Genomic DNA, 27,795 nt, shown 5'->3' on the forward strand with positions numbered 1-27,795 from the left:
GTAGCATTCACTATGAATCATATCAGTGTAAGCCTGTTGGCACTCCCTTTAAAAAAAGAGGGATAAAGACCAAGACAGCCTGGCATCAGAAATATACTGACATTTATTTACAAAAGCATTTGCATAGACATTTGAAATTCCAAAATAAAAACTATAGGGATCATGGATATGAGAGTAAACATATTTAGGAAATATTATTTTATGCTGCATAATTTAGCACATGGAAAAGTTCACTTGTCATATTCAGCACCTACAAGAACATTGTAAGTTTTATCCTTATCAAGCTTTATCCCACTCCACCATCCATCCATCTTCCCATCTATATATATACTTTATATATGTACTTTACTTCAACGGGTGGAATCATTTCACTTTGCCATTTCATGGTCATTATCACTCATCATCATCATCATCATCATCATTTATGTTATGGTCATCATTATCTCCACCATCATTACATACATAAAAAATATATATTTCCGGTTCTTTCTGAAAAATCTCTGTGGTACATAGTATTATATAAAATACAACAACAGACTTTTTTTCTTTATGATGTAATTATAATCTCCACTGTGTGACAGAAACAAGAGATGTGCTTTAAAAAACACAACATGTTTTGGTGCAAGTTCACTTACAGTGCAACCCTGTAAGCCTGGGTGAGACAAATTAAACTGATTAAATTACAAATGGTTTTGGTGACAAAACCCATATAAGATTTATCTGAGGAATTATTTATTATTTTAATGAATGTTTAAAAAAAAAAGCTATTCAGATCATCTCACTTTATTATTAAATTGCTGCTTTCATCAAAAGTAGTAATTTTTTTTTTATTACTTCATTTTACAAATGCAAGAATAAGTGCGAGTACTTCTTCACACTAGAAAAGTTGGGAAAAAAACATTTTTGCGCAGTATTAAAATATTCTCAATGTTCTCTATTACGTATTGAAATATTTTGAATCAACTTTGTTCTGCTTTAGTTATCAGTGTTGTCAAGTGTTTAGAAGAGACATTTTGAGGATCTGCCAGTAATTATCAAGACCTGCTGCTGTCCAGTCAGATGGTCCAGTGATCGTCATCCTGTGGGGATCTGCAGGGCAGAGCCATTAAAAATGATGTGGATCTTAATGGTAAAAATATAAAATTGCCTAAAAAGCTTTGTTGAGTTGTGCTAAAAACAACTGTTTTCACATGAAAGCCAATAATTCTTCTCACTTAGCTGAACCTGCAACCTTTGACCCCGAGATCCCCACAACAGGAAGTCTGATAGGCTGGCTTCATGCCATCAGCTCTGCCCCTCTGTCATCATGACAACACTCTAACATCCATCCATCTTCCCATCTAAATGCATCCACAGATACAATATTTATCCACCGATGCATTCACTATCTATCTTAGAAAATGTCAGTTCACTCTAATGACATACAGTAAAGCTTGTGCAGTTCTGTACAAAGCATCTTACAAAACATCTTAACAATCTTTGTTGCATCATTAATGACAAAACAAAAGAAAACAGAGGAAATACGACACCAGATTTGCAAAAATATATCTCCACGGGTGTTCCAAACATTCAGAACTCTGCTTTACATGACATTATATCAAATTAGCACATTACAGCATGACCTCCCTTCCACAGCACTGCAAATAATTAATAAGTTAAATCTAAAGTGTCATCATGTTCAAAAAGCTACAACCAGATGTTTTCTGTTCCCAGCTGTTTTAACAAAGAAGAGCAAGAGCCAAACATTGTTGAGGGAATGTCTGAAAACTGAATCTACAGTAACAGCATGTAGCAGCATAGCTGGGTAGCTTAGTGGTCAGCCGAGAGGACAGCTATGACACTCAGGACAAAATAAGAAACAGTCCAACAGCAGTTAGTGCAAAGGAGGGCTAGAGATTTCTTTCCTGAGTTAGTTTACTTGGGGTGATGTTAGAGTTTGGAAATTTTCTGTCACTTGGTCTCCACTCAAATTGCCAAACCCTTTTCTCTCACTCACATTCTCTTTCATCTCCATCACTCTTCAACCTTCACCCACCATCTAGCACTTCCTTTTCCTTCTCTCCCACTGCGATTGAAGCTACAACTGTGTGTTGTTTTGTGTATTTATTTTTAGCTAATCCTTCAAAATTAAAAAAAGAACATACTTAAAGACAAATACCTGTTTGCATTCTGTGTCTGTTCATGTGTATGGGTGAGCCTGTGGGGACTAAAACCCTAAATACTTAAGATTGTGGGGACTTGCCTTCCTTGTGAGGACCAGATTCTGGTCCCCACCACATACAGTAAATAAAGTCTTTAGGAAACAGAGGAAGTCAATGTGAAGCTTCCATGAAGAATGGAAAGAGAAATGTATATGTGTGTGTGTGCATCCCTCTCTTTCTCTCTATAGCCCACCACACATTGAATATTACAATGTTGTGTTAGGTGATCAGGTAATGACTTCGCTATTGAGCTGCGAGCAGCAAAAGCACAGCAGCAGAAGTAAGCCGGGTTTATGTTTCTCTGTGTTGCACGTAAGCATGTAGGACACATTCAGAGACATTCACAAATGTGTTTCTTTATACTTTAACCCCACAGTTGCCTGCAGACATTGAATCAATACAGAAACAGACATCGGTGTAACCCTACTAACAGTGTAAATTGGTTACTGTAATTACTGTGATTGGTCATTGGTGAAGCAGAGTTAGATTTGCAAACATAGGTAGTATGGGTGGGACAAGACAATCAGCGATATGATGTGTCTTAATGAGGACATTAACTTTCAGAACAAATGTTTATATTTTTTTAACCTTCTGTTAAAAAATATAAACTGTTCCATCTTCCTTTCAAATGAGCCTCTCAACATGAAGTGGGATTAACTAATTAGGCTGCTTGAACCGGAGTTTTGCACAACACACTGTTGAGATTTGGGAGCATCATTAGCTCCTCTGTGTCCTATAGTTACCCATAACACCCTTCTCTTTACGCGTATCTTCAGAAATGCATAAATCCGGCTGTAGCAGTAGTAGATTGGTTTGGTTACTAAAAAAGAATGAAAAGGCCATACAACTGTATAGAAATCAATAAGGAAGTAGTATGGACTAGCAGAGGCTATGGGAGCTATGGCTGCAGAGACTGAACTAAGGTTGTCAGGGTGGTTAGAGCATGTGGGCTGGTTGGTAAGTCTTGCGGCCCTTCAGGAGAGCTGCTTCTACTCTAAAATTTCTCATCGGGGATCAGTGTGTTGAAGGGGTAGTCCCAGAATGTGGAGGTGATTCCAAAACCTAGAGGGAACAATAAAAATGACATCAGATCGGTCAGACAAAAGCCAGAAGCACAGAGAGGCTAATCCTACATGTCCAACAAATTTACAGTTTTCCAGTGCTCACCTGTTCTCTGGTGCTCAAAGTGGTGTTTGACATGGTAGGCTTTCAGGCTGTACATATACGAGCCTTTCTTTGGCGAGCCATAATGAAGGTAGTAGTGTATCATATCATACACGACGTAGCCGCACAGTCCTCCAACAAACACAGATATCGCAAAAATCTCTGGGAGTGTGTTGCGGAGGATTATGTAGAAACTTCCCACCACTAAGGAGGCCAAGCCAGGGGGGAAGACCAGCCGAGAGCCATCGAAAGGAGACTGTGGAGGAAACAAGTTTGTGTCCTGTACTTAAACATGATACTGTAGAAGCAACAGCCAGGAAAAAAAAACACAGGTGCAAAAAAAGAGCTAAAATTTATTAACACAAGCCGACAACATTGTACATTGTGGAAAATGTGGACTAGTTTAACTGCAGTATGAGATTATTCAATAATGATAACCTGCCATTAAAAGTCGTCATAATTAAAGAAATATGAGTTTTATGATTAAACCTGTTTTATGACCATGAACCATGGGCACCATGTGCCCCATCTCTATGCGTCAGTGGCACTGTGTTTGTACCTTGTGGTGCTGCCCATGCAGGAGGAAGTGCAGTGTGATAAGGTAATAGTTATGAGCTGGCGGTTTCATGTGAAAGACAAAGCGATGGATGCAGTACTCGATGAATGACCACAAGAACCAGCCCATCAAAAACAGTGGCGGGAAAACGTATGAAGGGATCGGGACAGAGAAGTCTGGGAACACACACACCGACAATGACACAGACATAAACACACACTAAGTGGATCAAAATTATAAAAACAAATGCACTGCTCGATATAGCTGTGTGTCTATGCAAATGAGAATCCGAATGTGCAAATGAAGATGAAAGTGTGCAAGAGTCTGGCAATTGTGTTTGCATGACATAAGCATGCATCAAATGTGGTGGCGCTTATGTGTGTGTGTGTTACCTGAAGTGAGGACTATCGTGGTGGTGCCCTTTGCCAGGGTGCTGTAGCAGTACCAACTGAGATAAAACACAATAGGAAGCCACACCACTGGGACCCAGTACCTGTAGAAACAGATGATGCCAAACTCTTTCAACTCAGAATAGCTCTCAGTGGAAATTTGTACAGTGGCAACTCTGGCTATAAATGAGAAAAACTGCAACAACTTCTTGTCGTTGATAAGAAAGCTCCAAAGGGCACCTTTAACCTTGAATAGTCCCCTCATAACATGTTTAATTGTTCCTCATTTAGTTAAAAAGCCCTTAAAGCTTTAAATTAAATCTATGTCATTACTTTTTAAACATCAGGGAAATGCACAAAACATGGCTGTTTAGTTTGAAAGTCTGAAAATGCATACTTCAGACTAATAAATCTCATATCTTCTGAATAAGAATTTTGAGAAAAACATTTTACTTTTTATTTCGTTATATAATAATAGTAATATTAAAATAGCTTTCTGACCAGGAAGTCTTGGTGCTGGCCTCCAGGAAAGGGTTTCCAAACAGTCTGATTGGTCTGTCAACTGGCTCGTGAACCCATGCATCATATTTTTCTCCAAGGTGGCCTACCTGCCACGCCAGGGGCTTCCTCCAGTCCACCAAATCCTGTGGAGATTGAAACAATGTATTCAGGAAGTCTCCATTGTGTCCAGCAGGTGGCAGCAGAGAGTTAAACACTGAAGACAAGCACAGGGACTGATCAAACCAGGAAATAACCATGTTTGGTATTATAACTAGGAAAGTGTAGTCTCCAATCAGAACTTTATGATGAAGATGAGTACAGACAGCAAAACCATGATTGGAGTACATGAGCTCAGTTGACACTTTCAGCTGTGTTACTTGTGAAACAACATATGACCCCAACTCCTGTTTTTCTGAATGGTGCTGATTATTAAGGAAGTGTGGACTGTTGGCCATGTGATATGTCTCAGTTGAAATACCCCTGTGGTATCAGGCAGAAACTCCCATTGTCACCTGATGCTGGTTACTGCCACAGTGATAACATTTTAGCACATAATCTTATTTGGACGGAGAAACAAGAACAAAATGGTCTCTCCTCAGCTCTGAATGCTACAACACAATGTCCAACCATTATGTTTTACACTTCTGCTTCTGCTTCCCCATCAGGCTTCATGCATATACAATCATTCACACTGACAACATGCAGTGGCAGTTTGCTGACTCTGACTAGGGAGCTATCTGCCATATCACTACAAGGACTCAGAGCACTGCTTAGTAACACTCATCTCTGCCCCTTATTACCTTAGTTCATTCAGGGTTAGATAAGCTTATTGTGCTTTTATGATAATCCTAAGTAATGCTGTGCACTACCTGTATGTTGCTACAACAAAACTAACAGCCAAAAAGTCATAAAGAACAGACTAACAGACTGTACTTTTACACACCTTCAACATATCAGATTCCCAATGGACAAAATGATCAGGATCTGTGTAGCAGAACCAGAGATATTTAGAATCCATGTGTTATTCTTCCTCATCAAAACAAACTTTTAGCTGGGTTGGAGATCTGGGTGTGTTTGTAGTAGCTATTATTTTTGCACAAACACTAGAAAAAATAAATGGTATGGGGCTGTTGTTCAAATTTGTCATGCAGGAAATGGGATGGAAATGTCTGTTATTAGACTAAAAGAATAAAATGTTCATCTTTATTAAATCTAGTCTCACACATTAAGAGAAAGAATTGAAATTGTTTGTCACATGGTAATTATAATAAATCTTGTGACTAGTGCAGGAATATCCCACACACAAGTTGTCACGAACTGGGGTGTGTGGATGCGGGAGCGGGAGCGAAGGAAAGGCGGTAGGACCCAAATGCAGAACGAAGACAAAGCTTTATTCCCTTCTGGGATCTCCAGGGCAGAATGAAAATACAAAACTCAGGGAACCGGATGAGACGGTAGAACTAAGGATTGACCGGATGGGACGGTCGTCATAAAAAAAAAAAAAAACTCACTGACATCAATGATCACGATAACTGTCACAAAAACCCACCACAACTAATGCTTCGCCAGGGAACAAAGGAAAGAGGGAGGTATAAGTACAGAGAACACAAAAGGTGACTAACCACAGGTGAAAAGGATAACCAATAAACAACAGGTGAAACCAATGAACACAAACAGCAAATGTGAAGCTGCCGGGGACCAGTGCACAGGGAAAAAGGAAGTCTCTACAAAATAAGGGTCTCCCGGCAGGAAGTCCCAAAGGGGAATCATGACACAAGTGATGGCACAAGTTGGAAAAGGTTGTTTTAAAAATCCACTATCCTTTTATGCTGCACTGCAGCTTTCTGGTATGGTATGTAACCTTAGAACTGAATAATTCTACTTAATAAAGAAGTAAACCTTAGAAAACATGATTGAAAAAAACTGTGAAACATGGTGTTATATAAATCAGAATAACATGTACTGATTCACCTGGTAAAAAATATTAAGTGATTGACAGCCGGTATTCACAGCACTCCCAATATAAACAAAATATCAGCAAATACCAGTCATACTGATGTTTTTGTAAGATTTGACAGGTGATGTTTGGTCATACTGAGGACGTTTCTGCATCTAAAACTACCGGGTGAAAAAAAATAGACAAAAAAAAACTGGGCCACATGCATGTGTGTCTCACATTCCTGAGAGTGAGACAGCCTCAGACAAAATGTGGCAAGATACACACACACCTGGCAAGATGCGTGATTCAAAACACTGTTACCAATTAGCCTCTGCACAGCTGGCCAAGAGTTTGGTGATGCTATAAAGTCAAAAACACCCTAAAGTGTTTCTGACACAATCCTGATTTACAGTGTGAACAGCCAAGAGCACTGCATCCTACCCAATACACTCTGATGCCTGGCAACAGAGTGAACAACACAGACTGGTTAATTAAGTGCGCCATGGTGTCGTGCCATGCTAGGACCTGGTAACTGCGAGTTAGGGATATTTACACGATGACTGTTCACTCTTCATCTACTCCCCATCACAAGCACACACACTTCCCGTACTTGTGTGGTCACTTTCCTTCGCTCTCAAGCATGTAACCCTCTACATTTCCACATTACCACAGAGATACAGTCACTCCCTGTCTCCACATAGCTTTTCACAGTAAACACACACATACCTTATCCAGATCCACAGAGCTGCAGAGCTTGTAGGGGTCGTTCTCATCCTCCTCTTTGGCTTTTATGTCTGCTGTCTTTTCTGCCGTCTTTCCCTCTGCTTGTTCACTGGCCGTCCTCCTCTCTCTCAGTGTCTGAGGACACAAAAATGGACATAGTTAACACCAGAAGTGCTAACCTAGTGATCACATGTACAAAGAGATGGACAAACAATTATCTTTTTCTGCGCAGTGATATCGGTTTTCATTTTCTTTCTTTCTTTCATTCATCTTATTTCATGATATGTTTACTGGTTACAAAGAACTATAATACACCACCGTATACAAGACAGAGAGGACCTGTTCATACTATGACTCTGAAATAAACTATGGCCAGGATGTGTATCTGTGTGTTTTTAAGGTGAACCACTTTTACTCACAATCGAATTGCTCTTTGCTCATCTGTTATGGTCATATGAGATATACCAGAAGATTTAATTTAATCCAATTGTCAACCCTTGAACACATATGTATCATTAACAAACACCAACAAATGGCCTCTACTATTGTTTCTTTTTTAAAGTCAGAGTAAATAGTGTAGTGTGACAATGCAAAAGGTGCAGTATTAACAGGCTGTTAACCCAATCAGACCTCTCCATTCATGTGCACAGTAAAAAAAAAAAAAAGTGTCATCAAACATCAAAAGCTTGTAAACATTTCCACCTGCCATAACAATTCAAGCAAATAGCAACTGTGGTTGCCTTACACACAGATAAATGAATAAGGGCACAGCCTAGTGTCATGCATGAAAGGTAAAAGATGAAAGATATCCTTCAGTTAAACTCAAGCTACTCAATATTTTTATATCATTTTGACTGACAGCTATGATAAATACAGGTGATCAACCATTTTTGTTTTTTCATAATGGAAATTTCAATTAGATTTTGATGCACATGCAAATAATATTAGCCAAGTAAACAAATAAGCTTTTACAACTTGTATTTATGCAGAGCAAATAAATAATATTGACAATAGTAATGCCTGAATTTGGTTTCACTGATACTTTCCTACCAGGTCCTAAACTGGCCATAAGGAAAAGACAGTGAATGTTACTGCTAAACACAACATGACGCATGCGATGATAAACAGTGATAAACAGATGTATATCTGGACATTATGAACACACATAAAGATGTTTTTGCACAGAAATTGCACTAGAGTGAAACCATCCTGTTAAAACCAGTTCCACTAAAGGACTACCTCACCCAAACTGGATCAATCTAGCACTAAATTGTCACGACATGTAGGCTCTAGATAACAGTGGTTGTGGTAAACCTCAATTAGTTTCAGTTACAGTGGTTTCAAGTAGTGACCCAGTTTTCAAAAAAAACAGCCCACTCACAAAGTCAACAAAATATGACTATATGTAGTTTCCCCTTGACACCACTGTGGCTAAGTGTTTACACTTGTCACACAGCAGAGTGAGTGAAGAAATATGAGGGCAGTAGATTATGCTGGAGGAGCAACTTGAAAATTGTATGGTATATTTTTTTGCAATGGTACTACGCTCACGTAACTGGCATGAACCCAAGCACCCTACAACCTGTCAAATCTCAAATAGTAGATTTTGTAGATTTTGGGTGCAGTATCCTTTATGTCTAACCAAAACTGAGATGGCACAGAACAGTAGCTTCTAGTGTGTTGCCACTACAGTCCAAAAACTGTGAAATGCATCTTCTTCCCCTTCATCTGTGACTAAACGCTCATTATACAAATTCATCATTATCTCCCTTCTCTGCTCTGCAGTTGCTTGATGCCTATTCTTTGCATCTCTCTCTCTCTCTCTCACACACACACACACACACACACACACACACACCAACAGTGAGCCAGTCTGTCATGTCTTACTATAGTTGTTAGGTCACTCATTGACATAATCCTTTATCCTAACCGTAACAATCACAACCATATGCCTAATGCCGACCCGTAACCTAAACCTTATCTAAACCAGGCTCTTGTTCGTGTTTTAACACTCAATGGATGGAAACCAGATGGATGGAAATATGCTTTAAATGGTCCTCACAAAGGTAGAAATACAAGTACAAACACAACCAGGTCCCAATAGGTTGCCTTATAATGGCTTATAACATCACCTTGACAATTCAACATATACATAGGCAACAATCCACACCCATAACCACACTGCACTTAAAAAAAAAAAAAAAAAAAAAAAAAAAACTGCGATTCTCCTTGGAAAAACAGAATTAATGTTGTGACACACTCTGGACATTATTTGGTAAAATGTAAAACATTTTTGAGTCAGGGTAAATTAAGTACATCACAGGAGAAAAGGTTACAAAGAAGGAAAACAGTCTACAAGTCAATGTCATTCAAAGTGATCAATATATGATTAATATCATCAGTAAGATGTTACAATGCGCAGACAGTCGTCATTTGTTTAGTGTTGTTATGGGTGATATGGTACATGGTGATACAGATCTGATATTACACTTAGTAACACAAACAAAGGCAGTGCAGAAAAATGTGTTGGCTCACAGGTACACACACACACACACACACACACACCCTCACACACGCACACACACACACACACACACACACACACACACACTCACACACACACCACAACCAGCAGTGTGATTGCTTTATATTGGAGAAAGAAAGCAATATGCACACACAATGTTTGTATCAGAAACAGCCAGGGCCTACATGATCTGTAATTGTGATTTTTAATGAGAGCTACCTCATCCTACGTTGTACATATGGAACTGGCTTAACAAAGGTGACTGTGACATCAATAAATTCTGCAGGTGTGTTGCAATGAAGGGTGGGTGTGGCCAGTATTGGGAATGTAAACATCCCACCAGGTTTTCCCCGAAGTGGGAGGTTTATTTTTGCTTAGTTAGACACGGTGGAGATGTGTGTGACGATCGCCAATCCTGTTTTGTAACCCTGCAGAAACACAGCCAAGATGCCAGAGCTGCAGCCAGAGATTATTGGTGACAGAAACATTTTGTGTACAAAATCAACCACATGATAATCAACTACATGGAAATTTTTAAGGCTGCAGTTTGTTTTTTGCAGTCATGTACAGCAAACCCTTAGCGGTCAACCAAAATGACATTTTAGGTGTAGTACTAAACTAAGCACTTCTTAGCACACCTAGGTGATTTTCTGTAATATTAACTAGTGCTATGCCAAATGATGAATTTTATGTTGCATTGTGATAAGATTAAGGTTTATCTCGATGGTAAGATGGACACTTGCTCTAACACCTCATCCTGTCATTGTTTTGACAGAAAGACAGAGATAAAACTTGATGGTTTTATTAGTGCTGTAAAAACAGCACTGTTGAAAAATTAAAAAGGAGCTAAAGGTTAGCAACCACATGTAAAAAAGTATCATGTGGCAGCTGACTACTGCTGAAAACCAGGTGCATGTTACTTTCTGCATCTCATTAAGTTTTGCATATTAATAGTTATTTTTAGACTGCAGTGCAAGACGGAAAGGTGAGTGGCTAAAAGGAAAAACCAAATGCCATGGCACCATGGGTATAGGATGTTCCTTCATTAGTTCATCACCTGGAACAAGTTTTACTGTACTCACAGACCCCAGCAGGGAAAACCAAGGGACTGACAGTAACTTGATGATGGCCTTGGTGAGAGCTATCATTTATAGCAGGAGTGGGCAACTCTAGTCCACAAGGGCAAGAACTGCCCTTATCGATAGTCTTAGTTATCAACTTCACCTTTGAACAATGAAAAGGGAGAATATTAGATGCTCTGTTTGGTTTAAGTAGATATAAAGACTGAATATCACCTTTTAAAAACAAACATAATACATCAGTGTCTGTAGAGGTGTTCAGATCATCAAACAAAAATCTTCATGTGCGACCGATTTCTTTCTGACAGTGAAACCACACCACTGACCACAGTTTGATCTAGATGTGAATCTACTGTGCTATGAGAGGAAACAATTGGCTGGATGAGGTCTTTCTTTGTGGTTCAATTTTTTTGAAAAAAGACAAAACTCTGGTCACTATCTATAAACACTTTTTAGTTAGGGGGGAAAACATTAAAAAACACACACAAAAAAGCGCATGATATATTATAAGCCTTTACTTTAAAAAAAAGAACAGCCATATTTAATCTAATTAATAGATCTATTAATCTTAATCTATTTAAAAGTAATTGAAGAAAAATGGCCCTGCTGTTTACAGTTGAAATAAAAATGGTACCACTCTCTATTTACGTTAAGCTCTTAATTTCTAATTCAGATGTGTGATCCATCAATTACTTTACACAAAGTCCTTAAATGTCTTTTTGTGCACGGTGTGAATGTCCAATGGATTAAAAATGAACTGTGACGTGAGGCTTTGAGAGTGCTGCACTAATTGTTTGTGTGATCACTCTGCTGATAAGGATTGTTGACAGACTAAGCCATCACTGCTGCACTGTTGCTTTTCCCAGTTGCCAAATATCTCTGAGCTGTGATGACTTTCATTTCTGGGCTTGTGGCATGTTTGCACTGGCTACAAGATAAGATGAGATAAACTTTATTAGGGAAGAACGTTAATTCGTAGTCTTGTAGAAAAGTAGAAAGCAACAGATATGAACACATCTGTAATGAGATCAACAGCAAACATTATCTAGTCTGTAACGTTCTGCTTAAAAAAAATTCCTAAGACTCTTAAAAGTCCTCCTCTATGAAAGTTTTCCACCCTAGGAGGGATTTAAGGGTTAAGATGCTTCATGAATAACTTTATCTTTACTATGATCTACATTTAAATTTGAGGTGAAATTGTTTGGTAACTTCAACAATTTTAAGACTCTTCTTAAAATTTCATCACTAGGAGCTAGTCTCTGCTAGAAATGTTTATTAATGTGGACCCTGGCTTATACAAGGCAATACAACTGACCAATTCAAGCCAAAAGCCAGGAAAATGCAAACTGTGCTATTACTTTTTCTTGCAACTGCAAAAGCAGCCAATGATATATATATATATATATATATATATATTTTCCAATAGAGAAAGAAAATGCCAAAATTTCCAAGCAATCAATAAATGATCGATAAATAAATTCACTCAGCATCAAGTATAAATATAGCCGCAAGCGGCGATGATCGGCCCTCGCCTCGAGCGGACCGCCTCCCCCGGCGCGCCGCCCCCGCGAGCGAACCGTGTCCCCCAGCGAACCGCGTCCACGAACGAACCGCCTCCCCCAGCGAACGGCCTCCCCGAACGAACCGCCTCCCCAACCGCCCCCGCCCTCCGAATCGACCGTCCCCCAAGAACCGGCGGCCCCCCCAAAACCCCTCCCCCGAGGAGACCGCACCTCCCCAAGTAGACCACGTCATTCAGCGGACCCCCACGGAGATCTGTGCCAAATTCGGTACAGTTCTGACAAAGTAAGTGCAAGAACATAGGGGGCGCCATCCGCCCCCCCCCACACCGTCCCAAGTAGACCATGTCCTCTCCTGGAGCCCCACGGAGGTCTGTGCCAAATTTGATACAGTTCTGACAAAGTAAGTGCAACTGCATAGGGGGCGCTATCCGCCCCCCCCACACCCCCTCCAAGTAGACCATGCCCTTCACTGGACCCCCACGGAGATCTGTGCCAAATCTGGTACCGTTCTGACAAAAGCTGGACATTTTGCAAAATTCCCATTGGAAACGAATGGCGAGATCCAGTCACCGCCAAGGCAACCACATGCAAAATAGAGCATGGGTCCGATCGGCTTTTACGATCAGGACGCCCTAAAGGATGTGTGTGCCAAATCTGGTACAAAGCTGACAAAGTAAATGGTTTGGTTTGAATGGCAATTTTCAAATCGTTATACAGGGGGCGCTATAGGGCCTATTTCGATTTAGTTTAATCAGATGGGTCTAGGGCGGCAGGGACTACAATTCATCAATTGGTCCCATTCCAATCCGACCATGCGTGTGAGAGTTATTACAAGTTGAGGAAACGGCGGCGAGCCAAAAACCTAGGCCAAATTGCAGCGCCCGCCAAAGGAAAACCGTAATACTTATTCAAAGAATTTGGATAACTTTTGCAGCCCCATGGGTCTAGGTGACGCCGGCCAAAAATGAGCTCGATCGGTCAAAAGCCCAAGGAGGAGTTCGAAAGAATACGAGGTGAGCAAAATCAACGAACTCAATGACCTCGAGATAAACCCCCAGCTGGTGGACTTCCTGTCGGTCACACGACCGGGACACAATAAGCTTTTTTGCCTGGCCTAACATGAAGAAGATGTGTGCCAGGTTTTGCGACTGTACAATGAAAAAAGTGTCACATGACCTCCCATAGGCCCAATGTATCTCGACCTCTGTCGGGGGCGCCGCAAGAGCCATTCTTTTGAGGTCGTTTATGAAACCCATAAAATATCAAATTGTGACGCGATTCTGAGGGGGGTGCAAATTTTGGTGAGTTTTCACACACGTTCAGGGGGTCAAATAAGGCTGTAAACGCTTATTCGTCCCTTGCCCATTGAGCGATTATAATAGTCCCTGCGCTGGGACCTCGGTCCTTGCTCGGGCCTAAAAATGAGCGACTGTGAAGAAGGAGAATGAGACTGTGGCAAAGAAAGGTCACACAATATCTGTGATTTGAAAATGGCTCAGATTTCTAAAGCTAAATAAACAACAGAGCAATATCTTCTGTAAAAGATACTGTGGCCTGTGCTGGTGGGAAACACAACAAACCTTTTCCACACTTAAACAGGTGTCGTTACCATGCCAGTACATAGACAGTCAAAGCCTGTGCTCCCATCAACATCAAGCCCCTTGTGGTATATTACTTCAAATCCCAGCAGTGGTCCCTCCTGTCAGCCATTATAGTCATTACCTGATATGTTAACAGCTCAAAGAGAAGCAATGACACAGCTCATGTTTAATGGTGAAAGTCTTGACACCAGTTAGAGTGGTGGGAAAAAACAGTTTGCCAAAGCTAATGAAAGTGGTTCGCTCCCAGAGAGAAGTTCCAGTGTGGAAACATTTTGTAAGATTCAGTGAAAAGTGGAAGAGCAGGTTTGCCACCAATGCAGTCTGTCTGCACAACAGTGTTACATGAGCATAAATGTTAGAACATGTTGCCTTCAGAATCTGAAATTAATAATTAAAAAATAAATCATTGTTTAGAACCATAAACAGCCTTAGGGATTAGTCTCAGATTCAACCAAAACCTTTGATTTAAATTGAAATTAAAAGGGATCCTGTATTTCTTGTAAATAATGTTCACATTTAGTGGCACCCACCATAACACCACGTGTGTACGTGTGCAACATGTTGAGTGTGTCCTTCCTCATTGATGCTATTATTATTACACAGTAATTATCATGGTAATATTTTTGGCCAGAACTCCCTGCCCTATTCTTTTACATGTAAAGGTCCTGTATTCAAATAAAAGAGCTATTTACTGCCAATACCTGTACTGAAGTCACTGTTTATAGTACTGCTATAGGATATACTGTATTGAGTAATTTATTAACTGTATTAAAGTCATTTTAATCGAACATAAAAATTAAATCAATAATTTATACTTCTTTGTTTAGAATGATCTATTTCACGATAAAAACACACAGACGTCTGACAGAGAAATTATGGAAGTTCCTCTTTGAAGACTGAACATTGACCAATAAATTAACTATTCCTAATATAGCAATTGCACAGTAACTCCCAAAATCACAGTCATTCAACAGATATACTTCATCTCACTGAACCTGATATTCAGACTCATAGCTCAGGTACAGTCTGCCATGACAACACATCAATAGTGCCCACAGGAGGCGAGGACTTCGGTAACCCTCACCCCCATCTCTTCTCTAACTCACATACCTCCATCTCACTTTTTCTCTCAGTCTGTATTTCACAATGCCATCTGTTCATTTTTGGTCAGTGCTAAGACACAATTTCTGCTTTGCTACCTAAATATAAATCCAGTAAAACAGAGAAGAAATGAACAAAAGATAATGTGCCAGTTGTTTAGTAAACACTGAAAGAAAGAGTAGGGAGTTCAGTAACTAATTGCTGGCCTTAGTCTGTGTTTCTGTTGATCCAGGAGTGTCCCTCTTTTGTGTACACTCTCCAGGCCTGAGCTGAGACAATGGGTGCCATGACTGTGCTGCTGACATTACTCTCACCCCACGTCGGCCCATTGTCACGCAGAGATTGACACCCGACCTGCATTATACGGAAGAGGGACACTGAAGATGTTTGATTATACTGTTCTGCCTTTGAATTTTATTGTGTGATTGAAAGCATTCAACAAGCTTAGAACAACCTTCATTCACAAAATTGTGTTCTCTGTTTTAAGGCAGATCTCAGTTATGTCATTCTTTATGAACAATCTGTTTTAGGTGATTCAAATTTGAAAATTTACAAAATATTCAACTTTGCCTTCCTGGAGACAGGAGAATGGTCCGAACATTAGCGACAGGTTACTACATTTCAGAATCTTTACTTTAATGGAAAAAGAGAGGTAATGAATAAAAGGTGCCTTGTTATATAAGCACAGTCTGATTGAATAATCTTATTTTAGTGTGGAGTAAAACATAAGAGGGCTCTGTCCCAGTAGGAAGAGAAATATAAAAGAAAGAGAGACAAAAAACAAAGGAGATGCCTAGAGTAGAGTGGCGATGTGCCCTGGTACCATCACCACACAAACTATACTCAGTCTCTGCAGGGAGAGGAGAGAAAGGACAACTTGGGTAGATGAATTTAACCAAAGCTGTGAATGGGGTATAATACAAATTGTGGAGGGGAGCAGGGGCCTGAATGAATAGAAGGCGTCCTTCAGGTTATCATTATGGACACAGGATGAAGTAAAAGATGGGTAGTGGCCCAGGCCATAGTTTGCCCCCATTTCGCTTTGTTACACTGCTATAATCCCAAAACCCAGCTGGTGGACTAAAAAGAAAAGTTAGAGAGGCTAGATGGGAGAGCAGCCTTAATTAAACACTGCTTATATGTGAAAATTTGTCTAGCCACTGTAAAATCTCATTTACACTTACACATCTTACATGGGTTTGACAGCCATCTAATATCAAAACAGCTGCAAGTAAATGCATCTAAGCATTCAACAACTGAAATCTGACTGCGTAATCCAGACATACCCAAACCAAATGCAGAAAAGGCATAAATACGTCAGTCTCTCCAAAATGCACAGAGGAGCTTCACCCCTCCCTATGTCAGTAAAGTGGTCTGTCCCTGGCGATTACACTAAAACAATATTAATATTAAAGAAGACTCAGCAAATACAGTCACACAGAATCATTTAAACCACTGAGTGATTTATATGGGTGAGAGAGTCACAGCTCTTGAAGATGATAGAACTTTTGTTTCACTTGTAGTCAATAAATACACACTTTCAGACTTAGAAACATAATACAGTAAATACTAAACTAACGTAGTGTGGACTTCATGCAGCTGCTATGTACCGTAAGTTGTAAGAATGTAAGTAGACTGGTCATGGCAGTAGAGTTTAGTGGTTGGTGCAGTGGATATTTTGAAGGATGATGACAGTGGCACTTAAACTGAAGTGTGACAGCAGCTTAACTCCAACCTTTAAATCCCTCAAATCAAACAGCATTTGTTGTCATAAAAACCATATTTCATTCTGACACCAATTTTGGATTGGTTACATATTCTAGACTTTGCTTAAACTATTATTACCGACCTAACCATGTAGCAAAACCTGCATTTCAGGTTAACTATTATTAAGAAACTTTCATAACCCCCCCTTGGCTCCGGTTACGTAGCACATGAGGAGGGTCACGCAGCCTGTCAACCTGAGGAGGCTCAGCTGGCTTATTACTTTTAGGCTGTTTTGAGAGCATTGTAAGGCTGACACTTACAGCACTCACAGCATCACCAAATATTTTGTCTTTTTAGGAATTCAAGTCAGGTGTTCCGAACTCGTACGATCGAGAAGTGACCAACAGGAGATCTTTGGAGAGGATAAGGGTGTGAGACTGAATAATGTGTGAACAGTAATCATGAAAATAAAACTGCTATATCTATTCTTATCGCTGTGTGGACTTGCTATTGTGCACTTTCAAACAGTGTGTAGGTGCGTTTCCATGTCGTTTTGTGAGGGTGTGTCTGGTAAGGCCCATGTGGTAACAGGGTTAAAGTTCAGTAATACTTTAAAAAGTTCAATAGCACTGAAAAGGCCATTAGCTCTGAGTTCTATCTCTCCCACACACAAACACACATCCATGTGGTACACAGGTCATTCACCCATTTTATAGAAAATCCAAAAGAAGATTATTTATTTACAAGTAGTAGTAATTAACCAAAGTCCTTTATAGGTCTATCTGAGTGATTATCAAATCCTTGTCTCAATACATGCATGGTCTCACTTAGGTTTCAGACATGATCAAGGAACCACAGAACATGTAAGATGTCAGTGTTCAGTTTCATCAGGTCTTACTAAATCACTGATGGCTGTGTTAGCCAAAAGCACTGATGACAGGCATTTAAATTGCAACCATGCCATTCATTTGATTGTCAGTAAGTCTGCGTCATACTCTGCTATTCATATCCAATAACAAAGACATCAGTCTCACCAGAAACATCACATGACTGTGTGTGTGTGAATGTTCAGTGCTCTCGCAGTTCACACTAAGCAAGATGAAGGAAAGACAGACCCACTCACGTCTCCTCTGCCCTAGTTTCAGCCACGGGCACAGTCACACCTCAACGTGCTAGACATCTCATTTGACAACAACATTTCAGAGTTGAAATACTTCTCTGCTCTAGCCAACTGCACAGCTAGATTGGGATAAATACGGCCAAACCAACTGGCAAGGTGTGTGGGTGTGACTGTGGGTCAGAGACAAGAGGACGGGTACAGGCTGAGCTCTGCAGTCTTCATGTATGGCAGGAGCCAGTATCACAAGTTTTTTATTTCTTCAGTATCTTGCAAACTTTTTTCTAATTTTGTCAGCTGCAGCATGGCCACTTTGTGTGTGTGTGTGTGTGTGTGTGTGTGTGTGTGTGTGTGTATACGTCTATCTATAGGTGTGTGGACACATTTTACTCTGATACTATTCTTGTTTGTATATTAGTGTGTAGTGCAGATAATAATCTTGCTCTAACTACAAGAACTAGTCAAACCTGAAAGGCTGGGACTCAAGATTCCACCCTTGTTTCCTTTCTCTCTGAACCTGTTATGTGTTTGCATTTCTGTGTTTGTGTGAGTATGTGCACAAATCAGAAGCTGTGTATAGTTATTCAGCTTGTAATAGGCCGTAACTATTAGTAATCCACATGCCATAAAAAACACAGCAACCGCCCTCGCAATGTTTCCATATTCTGTGTAGATAAGTGTAAGAGATATATGAATAATTTTTTCTAATTTATAAAAATTTGACACAAAACAACATTTCATGCAAACCTGAACACTAAAATGCTTCAAGATTATCAATAAGATTTCAGCTTAACTCATGCCAAAACACAGACAAACACATTTCTCCTACAACGGCCTCTCCCAGTTTTCTTCAGGTCCAGTAAGGATCAAATGCAAACACGGATGCACCAACATCAGTATTGGGTCTGACAGGAGCCTCTAGTATTCATAATCATAAAAATTATTTGATACAACACACTGATGTTGGTTCAGCAGGTTGAGCAGGCACTCAGGCAGTGGAGGAAAAATTTCATCAGTGGAGATTTTTAAGACAAGTGATGACAAAACAAAACAGTCACTCTGGTAATGGAGAAAGTATGAGCAGTTGAAGAAGAGGAAGACAAAGAGGAAGAAGAAAGAAAGAAAGAAATCTGACATCTTCACTCTCTCCACCCGTTACCCTGTTCACCCACTGAACTTCATAAAGTTCTTTGTAGTGGCAAGTACTCAAATATAGGTACTCAGAAGTATCCAAAAGTGATATTTGTTTATCCCAAATATGTGTTATCTTTGACTAAAGTTTTACATGTGTATGTTATGACCACCCATGGGTGTTTTAGATGATTCTAGTCATCCATGACTATAAGCAACAATTTAATTTACTGATACTGTAAAGCCCATTCATCCATCATCTATACCCACTTATCCCTAACCAGGGTCACAGGGATCTGCTGGAGCCTATCCCAGCTCTCTTTGGGTGAAAGGCAGGGGTACACCCTGGACAGGTCACCAGTCCATCACAGGGCCACATAGAGACAAACAACCTCACACACTCACACTCACTCCTATGGGCAATTTAGAGTCACCAATCAACCTGACATACATGTTTTTGGACTGTGGGAGGAAACCAGAGTACCTGGAGAAAACCCACACAAGCACAGGGAGAACATGCAGACTCCACACAGAAAGGCCCCTGATGGGTTTCAAACCAGGAACCTTCTTGATGTGAGGCAACAGTGCTAACCACTAAGTCACCATGCCGCCCTACTCTAAAGTCAAATAGACATTTCAACCACAGGTTGACATGCAATAAAGCTATGTACCACAGCCATCTGTCCTGGTGCTAAAAATCCATGTTTGTTCTTCTTCACATGCATGTACAATATCCACAGCAGAAGCAGTGCCCCAGTCCTCTCTAACTGCCCTGTAACACAGCACAACAGTGTGGCCTTTGATCTCCTCCTCAATCCTCTAGGTGTGTCTGAGGATTTTGTATATTTCTCCCACACATTCCTACTGTTTGTTTTGCAGTAGCAACACACCTGAATTTGTGTGTGTGTGTGTGTGTGTGTGTGTGTGTGTGTGTGTGTGTGTGTGTGTGTGTGTGTGTGTGTGTGTGTGTGTGTGTGTATGTTTTTCCTACATTACAGGGATCTTGTTTGTGACTTGGGGACTCAGCTTCCTCGTGGGAACCATAGCCAGATCCCCACAATGTAAATTACTGAATTTTAAGGAGAAGACTTGCTTTGACGTTAGTGTAAGGTTAGGTTTGGGTTTAGGTTAGGGTAAATCTTCAGGAAATGAATGTAAGTCTATGTGTGTGTTGTACTACACAACAACCTGTCACATCCACAGTGTATAAATACATCACCCTGAGGCCAAGCTGCTGCAAAAAGCAGAATCCTGACTAAACATGACTAGATGACATATGGGGTGGAGTTTTGTAATGCAGGATATGAACAATACTTCATAAAATTTAAGGAAGGTTAGGTCAAAAGTCCAGGACCTCATATGTCCACTCTGTGGGCTCACAACAGTTTAATGTGAATGAACAATATTAAGTGAGGGATATATTATGATTAAAAAGAAAGAAGTAGAGTAAATGTGAACACTTCAGCACTTGCACAAATGAAGAAGAAGAAAGAAAAGTCTTTGCTAAAATAAACTGCACTGTTCATCTCCATCATCTCTGATGGTCCATCAAATCTTCCTCCACCTCGTTCCCAATTCCAACCGTTACCGTGGCAATGACAGGAGCCACCTGAGGCCTGCACCTGAGCACTAATTGCCGTGTTGACAGTGTCTATGGTAGCAAGGGTACACAATGTGCCAGGTAATGTATCACCACGGTGATAAGCTCAGAGCAGCTTTTCAGAGTTCACCTCGATATCCTGATGACACAGACACTGGAGACAACATGTCAACAGGTGAATGGCAACAGGTAGGCTCTTGGTGAATACAGTGTCATTAATTTGCTTTGATGTGACGGGCTCCTGCTGCTGTGTAAGTCCATTCTTACCTGCAGGGGCAAAGTCTTTAATAAATACCTGCATTTCATGACTCTATTATGCTGCCAAAAATAAACTGTAACTAAATTCTCACTTAGCAGGTGTTAATATTGAACTTATTGTAAATACTGTCGTAAACCCCTCCTCAAGGCCTTCAACCCCCCTCCATATGACGAAGGACAATCACATCATTGACAAAGACCCGTGTAGCTCAAAATCCACATTCCAGCACTCCACCAGTCTGACCCAGTCGCCCTCCAGCATTCCAGCCACAGAACTTATCAGCACCCACCATTATGAGCTCTGTGCTCCTCTCTGTACAGTTTCTGGTCTCTTACACACTTTAATTGTATACTGTTGTTGTGTTTTACCTGTTTTTAAGCTTTTTTAAATACTACCCAAAACCTTTAGAAAGTTTTTGACCTTTTCTCTCCTATTCTCACTTACATTTTCCAATTTAATCCCATCCACTTCCTGTCTCTCCCATGTGCTGCCACTCTACATAGCTCATCTGTACTATCTTCACTGTTCCTTATTCATTCACACACTGATTTGTGATTCCACTCCATTAACAGTATCTGTACTATTCTCCCAAGTGCAGCTACACTGTGCCTTATGTTAAAGCAGACATACGACGGCGTCTGCCCTCTGCGCCCTTAGAATCCATTTACATTTCAAGTCAGTGTATAGAAAGAGACACATAGACCCAGTGGAAATAAAAGGAAAGTCACAGAATTTTGAGCTAATTCCACATCCCATCTAGAGGTTGATAAGCCTTGTTGGCTTGATTCATTCTAAACAAGGAGAAAGAAGCAGAGCAAACAAAGGTGTACCCATGAATGAAATCAGTTCAGTCTTCAATGAAAATGCATGCACAAAATCATTAACATCCCAGTGGCTGAACCAAAACATCGCTTCTGTACTACATTTATTAGGAGACTGAGTAGGGATTTTTACTTTAGGGATTTTAGGGATGAATTTTGACAAAATGTTCAGTAGCACAAGTACTGTACTGTATTGTGTCTGGATACAGATTTATTCAGCCATTTACCACTGGACTGCTTTTACACTGCACTTCTCAGAAATATTATGCATGATCAAGCTTTTGTTGTCCCAGATCTCAGTCAGTGAAGTGTTTACTGATAACATACCTGCTATCAAGTTGCATTAAGTATAATCCAGCATTTGTGAAACATGACCAGTACTAAAGACAAAAAGTCAGGGTATCTCTGCTTTTGTTGGACGTTATCAGATCCATATCTTAAGAATTCCCAATGTTTATTAAAATGGAACACTAAACTACTGGTGGACTCCACCTTTACGCTCCCATACATTCTTGGCAGCCGAGCAGTTTTAAATACACAGTAGTTTGCGCAACAGGTTCTCTGCTGTTTAATATTTTGTATAACCCCTGTGGAGAGTAAGTGTCATCAGTTTTGGGCACAATTGGGAAAGCATGAAGTGTCTCTAGCACAGATATTCTATGATGTATAATACAAGTGAGAACATAATATAAGAGATAAGAGAGAATCAAAATGAACAATGGCTGTAATCAGATAGTTGAGCTGTTAACTAGAGAAAGAACTGTGGCCCTGGCATCATATCATGGAAAGGTACTTCTACACAAAAAAAAAGACAAAAGTGCTTTCAAAAATACAAATGATCAGTATTTATGACAAAGCAGTTTGATTTGTTGATCGTGCAAACAGCACCTCTGTCTCAAACACATATCCTGTTCTTCCTTCTTTAGGTTTTGGATCCCTAATAAAAACAGACATGTCCACAGTTATAATCTAAGGCATGGATAGTTTACCTTGAGTTTTCTCCAAAAAAGATTTGTGAGAAATGTTGTTGCCTATTTAGGAGGGCAAGCAAATCTGGAGCCCAGGAATCTGCTGCTGCAGACCTGAGACTTTAGTTGGGTATTTCAGAATGACTGTTCACATGTTTACGTTTCCCAACAAAGTAACAGTTGATTTTTAAAACATAGCACAGACCTTTTTAGATACAGAGCAACCTGCAACAGCACATTTTCAATGTCCTGCTTTGCTCGTCGCTGGCTACTCCCCATGCTGTGTGCATAGCGCTGCACAGGGGGTGAGCTTATCCTTGTGCATCCAATTTCTGATTGGGTGTGACAACACAATAAGGACAACAGTGTGTGTCTTCAACACTACTCACTCTCAAGGCAAGAGATTCAAAATTAATTAATTCATTATTTTTTAAATTTTAAATAGTTTAAAAACTTGGTTAAGGAATTAGCGGGTATAGAAAATGGATGGACAGATGGATGTTTAAAAACACTGTGAAGACAGAATCACAGCGGAGGACATCCGCCAACATCTTGATGTAGCTCAAAGCTCTTTTTTTGCTCTACATCATAGCAGCTCTTTAAGGACATGTGTATGTTGGCTACTCATGCAATGAAGAACACCATTTCTTCTAATACCCCTCAAACATCCTTAATTATGTTTGTATTTTAGGTAACCTCAAACAAAATACTGCACAAGTCCTGTAATGTGTCTGTCTACCAAGCTGTTCAAACACTTGGTCCTGTGTGGCAGGGCACAGGAGAGCAGCCTCCTCCGGGACACAGGAAAGTGCAGACTGTATTATTGGCTTGTGCTCATTAAGGATTAACCCTTACGATGACAGGTGTTCCCTTAAAGAGCCAGATTAGGGCACTGCATCTTACAGCACCTACTGCCTCGAAAAAACCACATTAGCTTTTTAATTAAAAACAAAGCTTTTTTGTCATACTGTATGTCCTAGTAAATCCAATTCTTCACTTTGGGTCAGAAAAACAGGGCTGCACTATTCAGGGTAAAATATGAATCACACTTTTTTTTCATTTAGAGCTGAATCACCATTTTCTCTCACGATCCTTGACCAATTAAATCTTCTCTCTATTGTTTTTTCAGTGACATATTTCTCTACATTATGTCAAAAGTAACAACATGGTCTTTACACCATTGCAGTTATCGTTCGTGAAACGGTTGGAAACGTTTTTTCGTTCTTCCCCACATTCACTGGAAGGGTCTTCTCAGGCCTGAGCAATCTTGTTATCACTACTGGAGCCTTTCTTTTCACCATGTCAAATACAGTGGATTTGTTTTTTAATCAGGCTCACTGTGTATGGCACAATCATTGTCATGTGAGAATGAGATCACATAGGGGTCAGAATTAAGATCAAGATCAAGATCAATATCGAAAAATAATTAATTGTCCAGCCCTGCTAGACAACTGAATACATGAGCTTGGGGTTCAGCAACTTGTGAAAAACTATTTTCACTGTTTTCTAACAAAGTGTGGACCAAAAAATGACATTTATCAATGAAATATAATAAAGTCAACCCAAACAGCCATAAACTGTCAGAAAGCAGAACAGTCCAGACAGAAAGATCTCTGCCTTGCGATATTAATAGCTCTGTACTGTTGATACATCACAACAAACCATAGCACAATGTGGATTCAGCATTTTCCCATTCACCACAATAACTGAAACAGATATGCGTCTTATATCCCACCCATGTCACGTTTGATGATATTCCCAGTATACTGATGGCAGCCACTGACTGACACGTGATGATACATTAATGGAACAGAAGAATTATTTTCTAATTCTCTATATTTCATTCTATCCAACCAAAGGCAAAGGTCTATTATTTTTACAATAGTTAAAATGACCATGCTACTTCTGTAACTAACTTTTCTTTTGAATGCAATCCAAGCACAATCAGAGTCACATGGTTTTGACTGAAAGTTTGTACGTCCCGTTTCCACACTGGTATTTGTTCCCTTGGTGAAAATGCCCTTTAAGGCCATTAGGCCAATATTAAAGAACAAATCACAGGTTAGGTGTGACATTTGCAGTTAGACAAATGTGCTTAAATGCCTGGAGAAAAATGAGAGGAGAAAGTGGGCTGTATTTGTTCACTGGCCAAGCTCAGAGGATAAAAAAACAAAACATTACGCAAGGTTATTTCATTATTAGCTGGAATGCCCTGGTGACTGAGTCAATCACAGAAATAGTGTCTCATGACCTCCACTTTTGACCAGCGTTTCACACCCCGTGGATGGACACACAAGTTCCTCAGTAACACAGTGTGAAATTATGCGTTGAGAGAATGTTTATGACAAAATTACTTTCTGTTACCTCAGTCAGTGTTTTCTCCACTCAGTGCCTAATCATATTAAAACAAACGGCAGTTTGAATTAAGAGGAAGTAAATACATTTACAGTGAAATAAACTATTATTCTGTAGATTGTGAACATAAATTATGACAGAACTAATACTCTTACAAAGGAGCTGGTTTATGAATTTTAAAAACTGCTGAGTGGACAAGGTATGAGTGTCACTCTGTACTTTGTACATATTTCCCAGAATTAACCAATAAGGTTTTAAAGGTACATCGTTCCTGCTGCAAAATAGTCACTGTAGTTCTGCTGTGGAGTGTTAAATATGAGTTAATGTGGTTTTCCCACCGGACAACACAAACATTCTGATAAACAGGCTGTTACAGCAGCAGATCAGAGACGTTATTTCAGGTCTGAAACACTGGCTGGTCTCTGCTGTAACAGATGACTTCACATGCTGAAACTAAGAAAACGCTGACAACCCTCCTGTTAGACTTAATATATTAAAAAACTACAGGAGATTTCACAACACATAGTACAAAAAATCTTACAAATACCAAAAGTAATAGCAACTGATTCCTCAAAATGCTGCACAATTTGATGTGTAAATGATCTTTGTAGCACAAAGTGTTTAAGACTAGTTACATGGCACACTGTCCTGCTATAATGATAAAGGATATGGCATTTGTATTGTTCCTGACGCTCACTCATTTAACACTCAGTCCTCAATCTTCCCCATACACATGCTGCATGACACTATCAATTCTAACAGCAGGCAGACAAAACATAGTACACTAGTCTAATTCCTCATGATTATGACTAATCAGCGGCTGAAGCGTATTGTTCCGGGGGGGTCAAGAAGAAAAGAACATGTCTTATTGTTTAGCTGTGTACATTTTGCATACAGAGATGCAACAAACATAAGAAATCTCCTCACAGACATAGGAATTGGTTGTGGATCCCCCCCCCCCAATCAAATTCCCTGTTTGCAGTCCCCTCCATGTGTAATCAGACAGGACAAACCAGTTTGTTCCTCTATGCCTCTCTCTCACTCATACCTCTTCAATCATTCATTCACTGAACCCCCAGAGTTGCCCTACCCCAACTCCACAGGTCTGCTATATCACCTGTATGCCCCTCCTTGTTCCACACCTTTTCCTTCACCTCCTGCACAATTACACAGGCATGGAGCCAAACCCTCCCTGAGTCTTTTTCCACCAGCTCCCTTTCCTGTGATCAATAGCAGCCAAGAGGAGTGCAGAGCAGGGAGTTCTCCCTCCCCTGTGAGTTACTAACAGAAAAACGCCCAGTTAAGTCAAGTGAGAGACAATTATACACCTGTTATCCAACGCCAACAAGCCCCTATCAGTTTCCACTGCCTCAAAACCACCGAGCACTAAGTCACCCTGTCTCACATTCAGCCAATAAACACACCCAGACCTGTTCAAAGCCCAAATCAGGTCGTGTCAGGTGTTCCCCAGCCTGAAGAGCACTCAGCTGGCCTGGGAAATCTCAGTGGGGAACATCTGGTTTGATTCTGATAAACATCTGGCAGGCTCGTGTCACTGCCCTGTCAAACATGCTAGAAATGTCCAAGTTATTCTCAAATTTGAGCCGCAAATGGTCCAGGTTTGTTTGTCTGTTGTTCCTGCACCGCTGGGCGCAGAGGGGAAAGCTGAAGACTGATTTAAGACAACGGGCCTTCTTTTAAAGAAGGAACGACCCTGTCTGAAGACCCTGGTTTAAGACAACGGTGTGTCTGAGACACACACCTGCACGACCCTCCGGTGCGGACCTGGAACAGGTTCTTCTGCTATGTCTCTGTATGTCAGTCTAGCTACCCGCTGTGGGTCAGTTATCCGCCTACCTCCGCCTGTCCCTCGGCGCTGTCTCTCCTCAGCTCCCCGATGTAGTACTGCTCCATCCACCGCCGGGCGTTCTCCGAGTGCCGATGCGGGGGTCCTTCCATCACCCGGCTCAAGTCCTTGCCCGAGCGACCCAGTATCAGCGCCTCTCCGCCCGGGTGCATCCGCAAGAATGCGGTCACGTCGTACACCCTGGTCCCCAGCAGGACCCAGCAGGAGTCCTTGTTGCAGTGGCGGGCCACCTCCCTCTCCGTGAAGGACTGGGGAGACGCGGACGACGACATCCTGACAGTGGAGGTGCAGAGCGTCCACCTGTAGCGAAAGCCGAGCAGAGACAGCAGAGCAGAGAAACGTCCTCGGAGGGGCCGTCGACCTCACTACTGGACGGGGAACTTTCCTTCAGCACTGACACCCAGAGGCTCCTGACTCCAACCACAAGACAGAGGCGGGGTCTGTGAGGCGTTCAGGGGCTCGGAAAACAACAAGGCGGCTGTCACAGCTGCAGACACATGTTCCGAAACTTAACAAATGTGACAAATGTATGCTTAGAGGACTGGTTTGGATTAGTGGACAAATACTTGCGGTTTTCTTGCACTATTAGGCCTAGTCACCTTCAAACTAAGAGAAAACGAGTGTTACCTTAGAGTGTTACCTTACCTTGCCAGGCTCTTACGTGTACCG

The 27,795-nt window shown here is 40.7% G+C and overlaps 1 protein-coding gene across 1 annotated transcript; it reads right to left on the reverse strand.

Moving 5' to 3' along the window:
* Positions 1 to 85: 85 nt before the first annotated feature.
* On the reverse strand, positions 86 to 27,795 carry fa2h (fatty acid 2-hydroxylase). The gene is made up of 7 exons (XM_026312221.1): positions 27,117 to 27,795; positions 7,477 to 7,608; positions 4,812 to 4,954; positions 4,314 to 4,414; positions 3,925 to 4,097; positions 3,369 to 3,621; positions 86 to 3,263 (listed from the first exon to the last, which is right to left on the reverse strand). The coding sequence occupies exons 1-7, from the start codon at positions 27,396 to 27,398 to the stop codon at positions 3,196 to 3,198; spliced, it is 1,152 nt and encodes a 383-aa protein (XP_026168006.1). The 5' UTR covers positions 27,399 to 27,795; the 3' UTR covers positions 86 to 3,195.

Source organism: Mastacembelus armatus, chromosome 6 (assembly GCF_900324485.2).
Source record: "Mastacembelus armatus chromosome 6, fMasArm1.2, whole genome shotgun sequence".
Taxonomy (NCBI): Eukaryota; Metazoa; Chordata; class Actinopteri; order Synbranchiformes; family Mastacembelidae; genus Mastacembelus; species Mastacembelus armatus.

Excerpts from the sequence above, each read along its gene's own strand:
- fa2h (XM_026312221.1), bottom strand. The coding sequence starts at position 27,398 with ATGTCGTCGTCCGCGTCTCCCCAGTCCTTCACGGAGAGGGAGGTGGCC. Across the intron at positions 4,415-4,811 it reads GCCAGCACCAAGACTTCCTG|GTACTGGGTCCCAGTGGTGT; the intron begins GTCAGAAAGCTA and ends CTGTTTCTACAG. Across the intron at positions 3,622-3,924 it reads TGCATGGGCAGCACCACAAG|TCTCCTTTCGATGGCTCTCG; the intron begins GTACAAACACAG and ends TTTCCTCCACAG.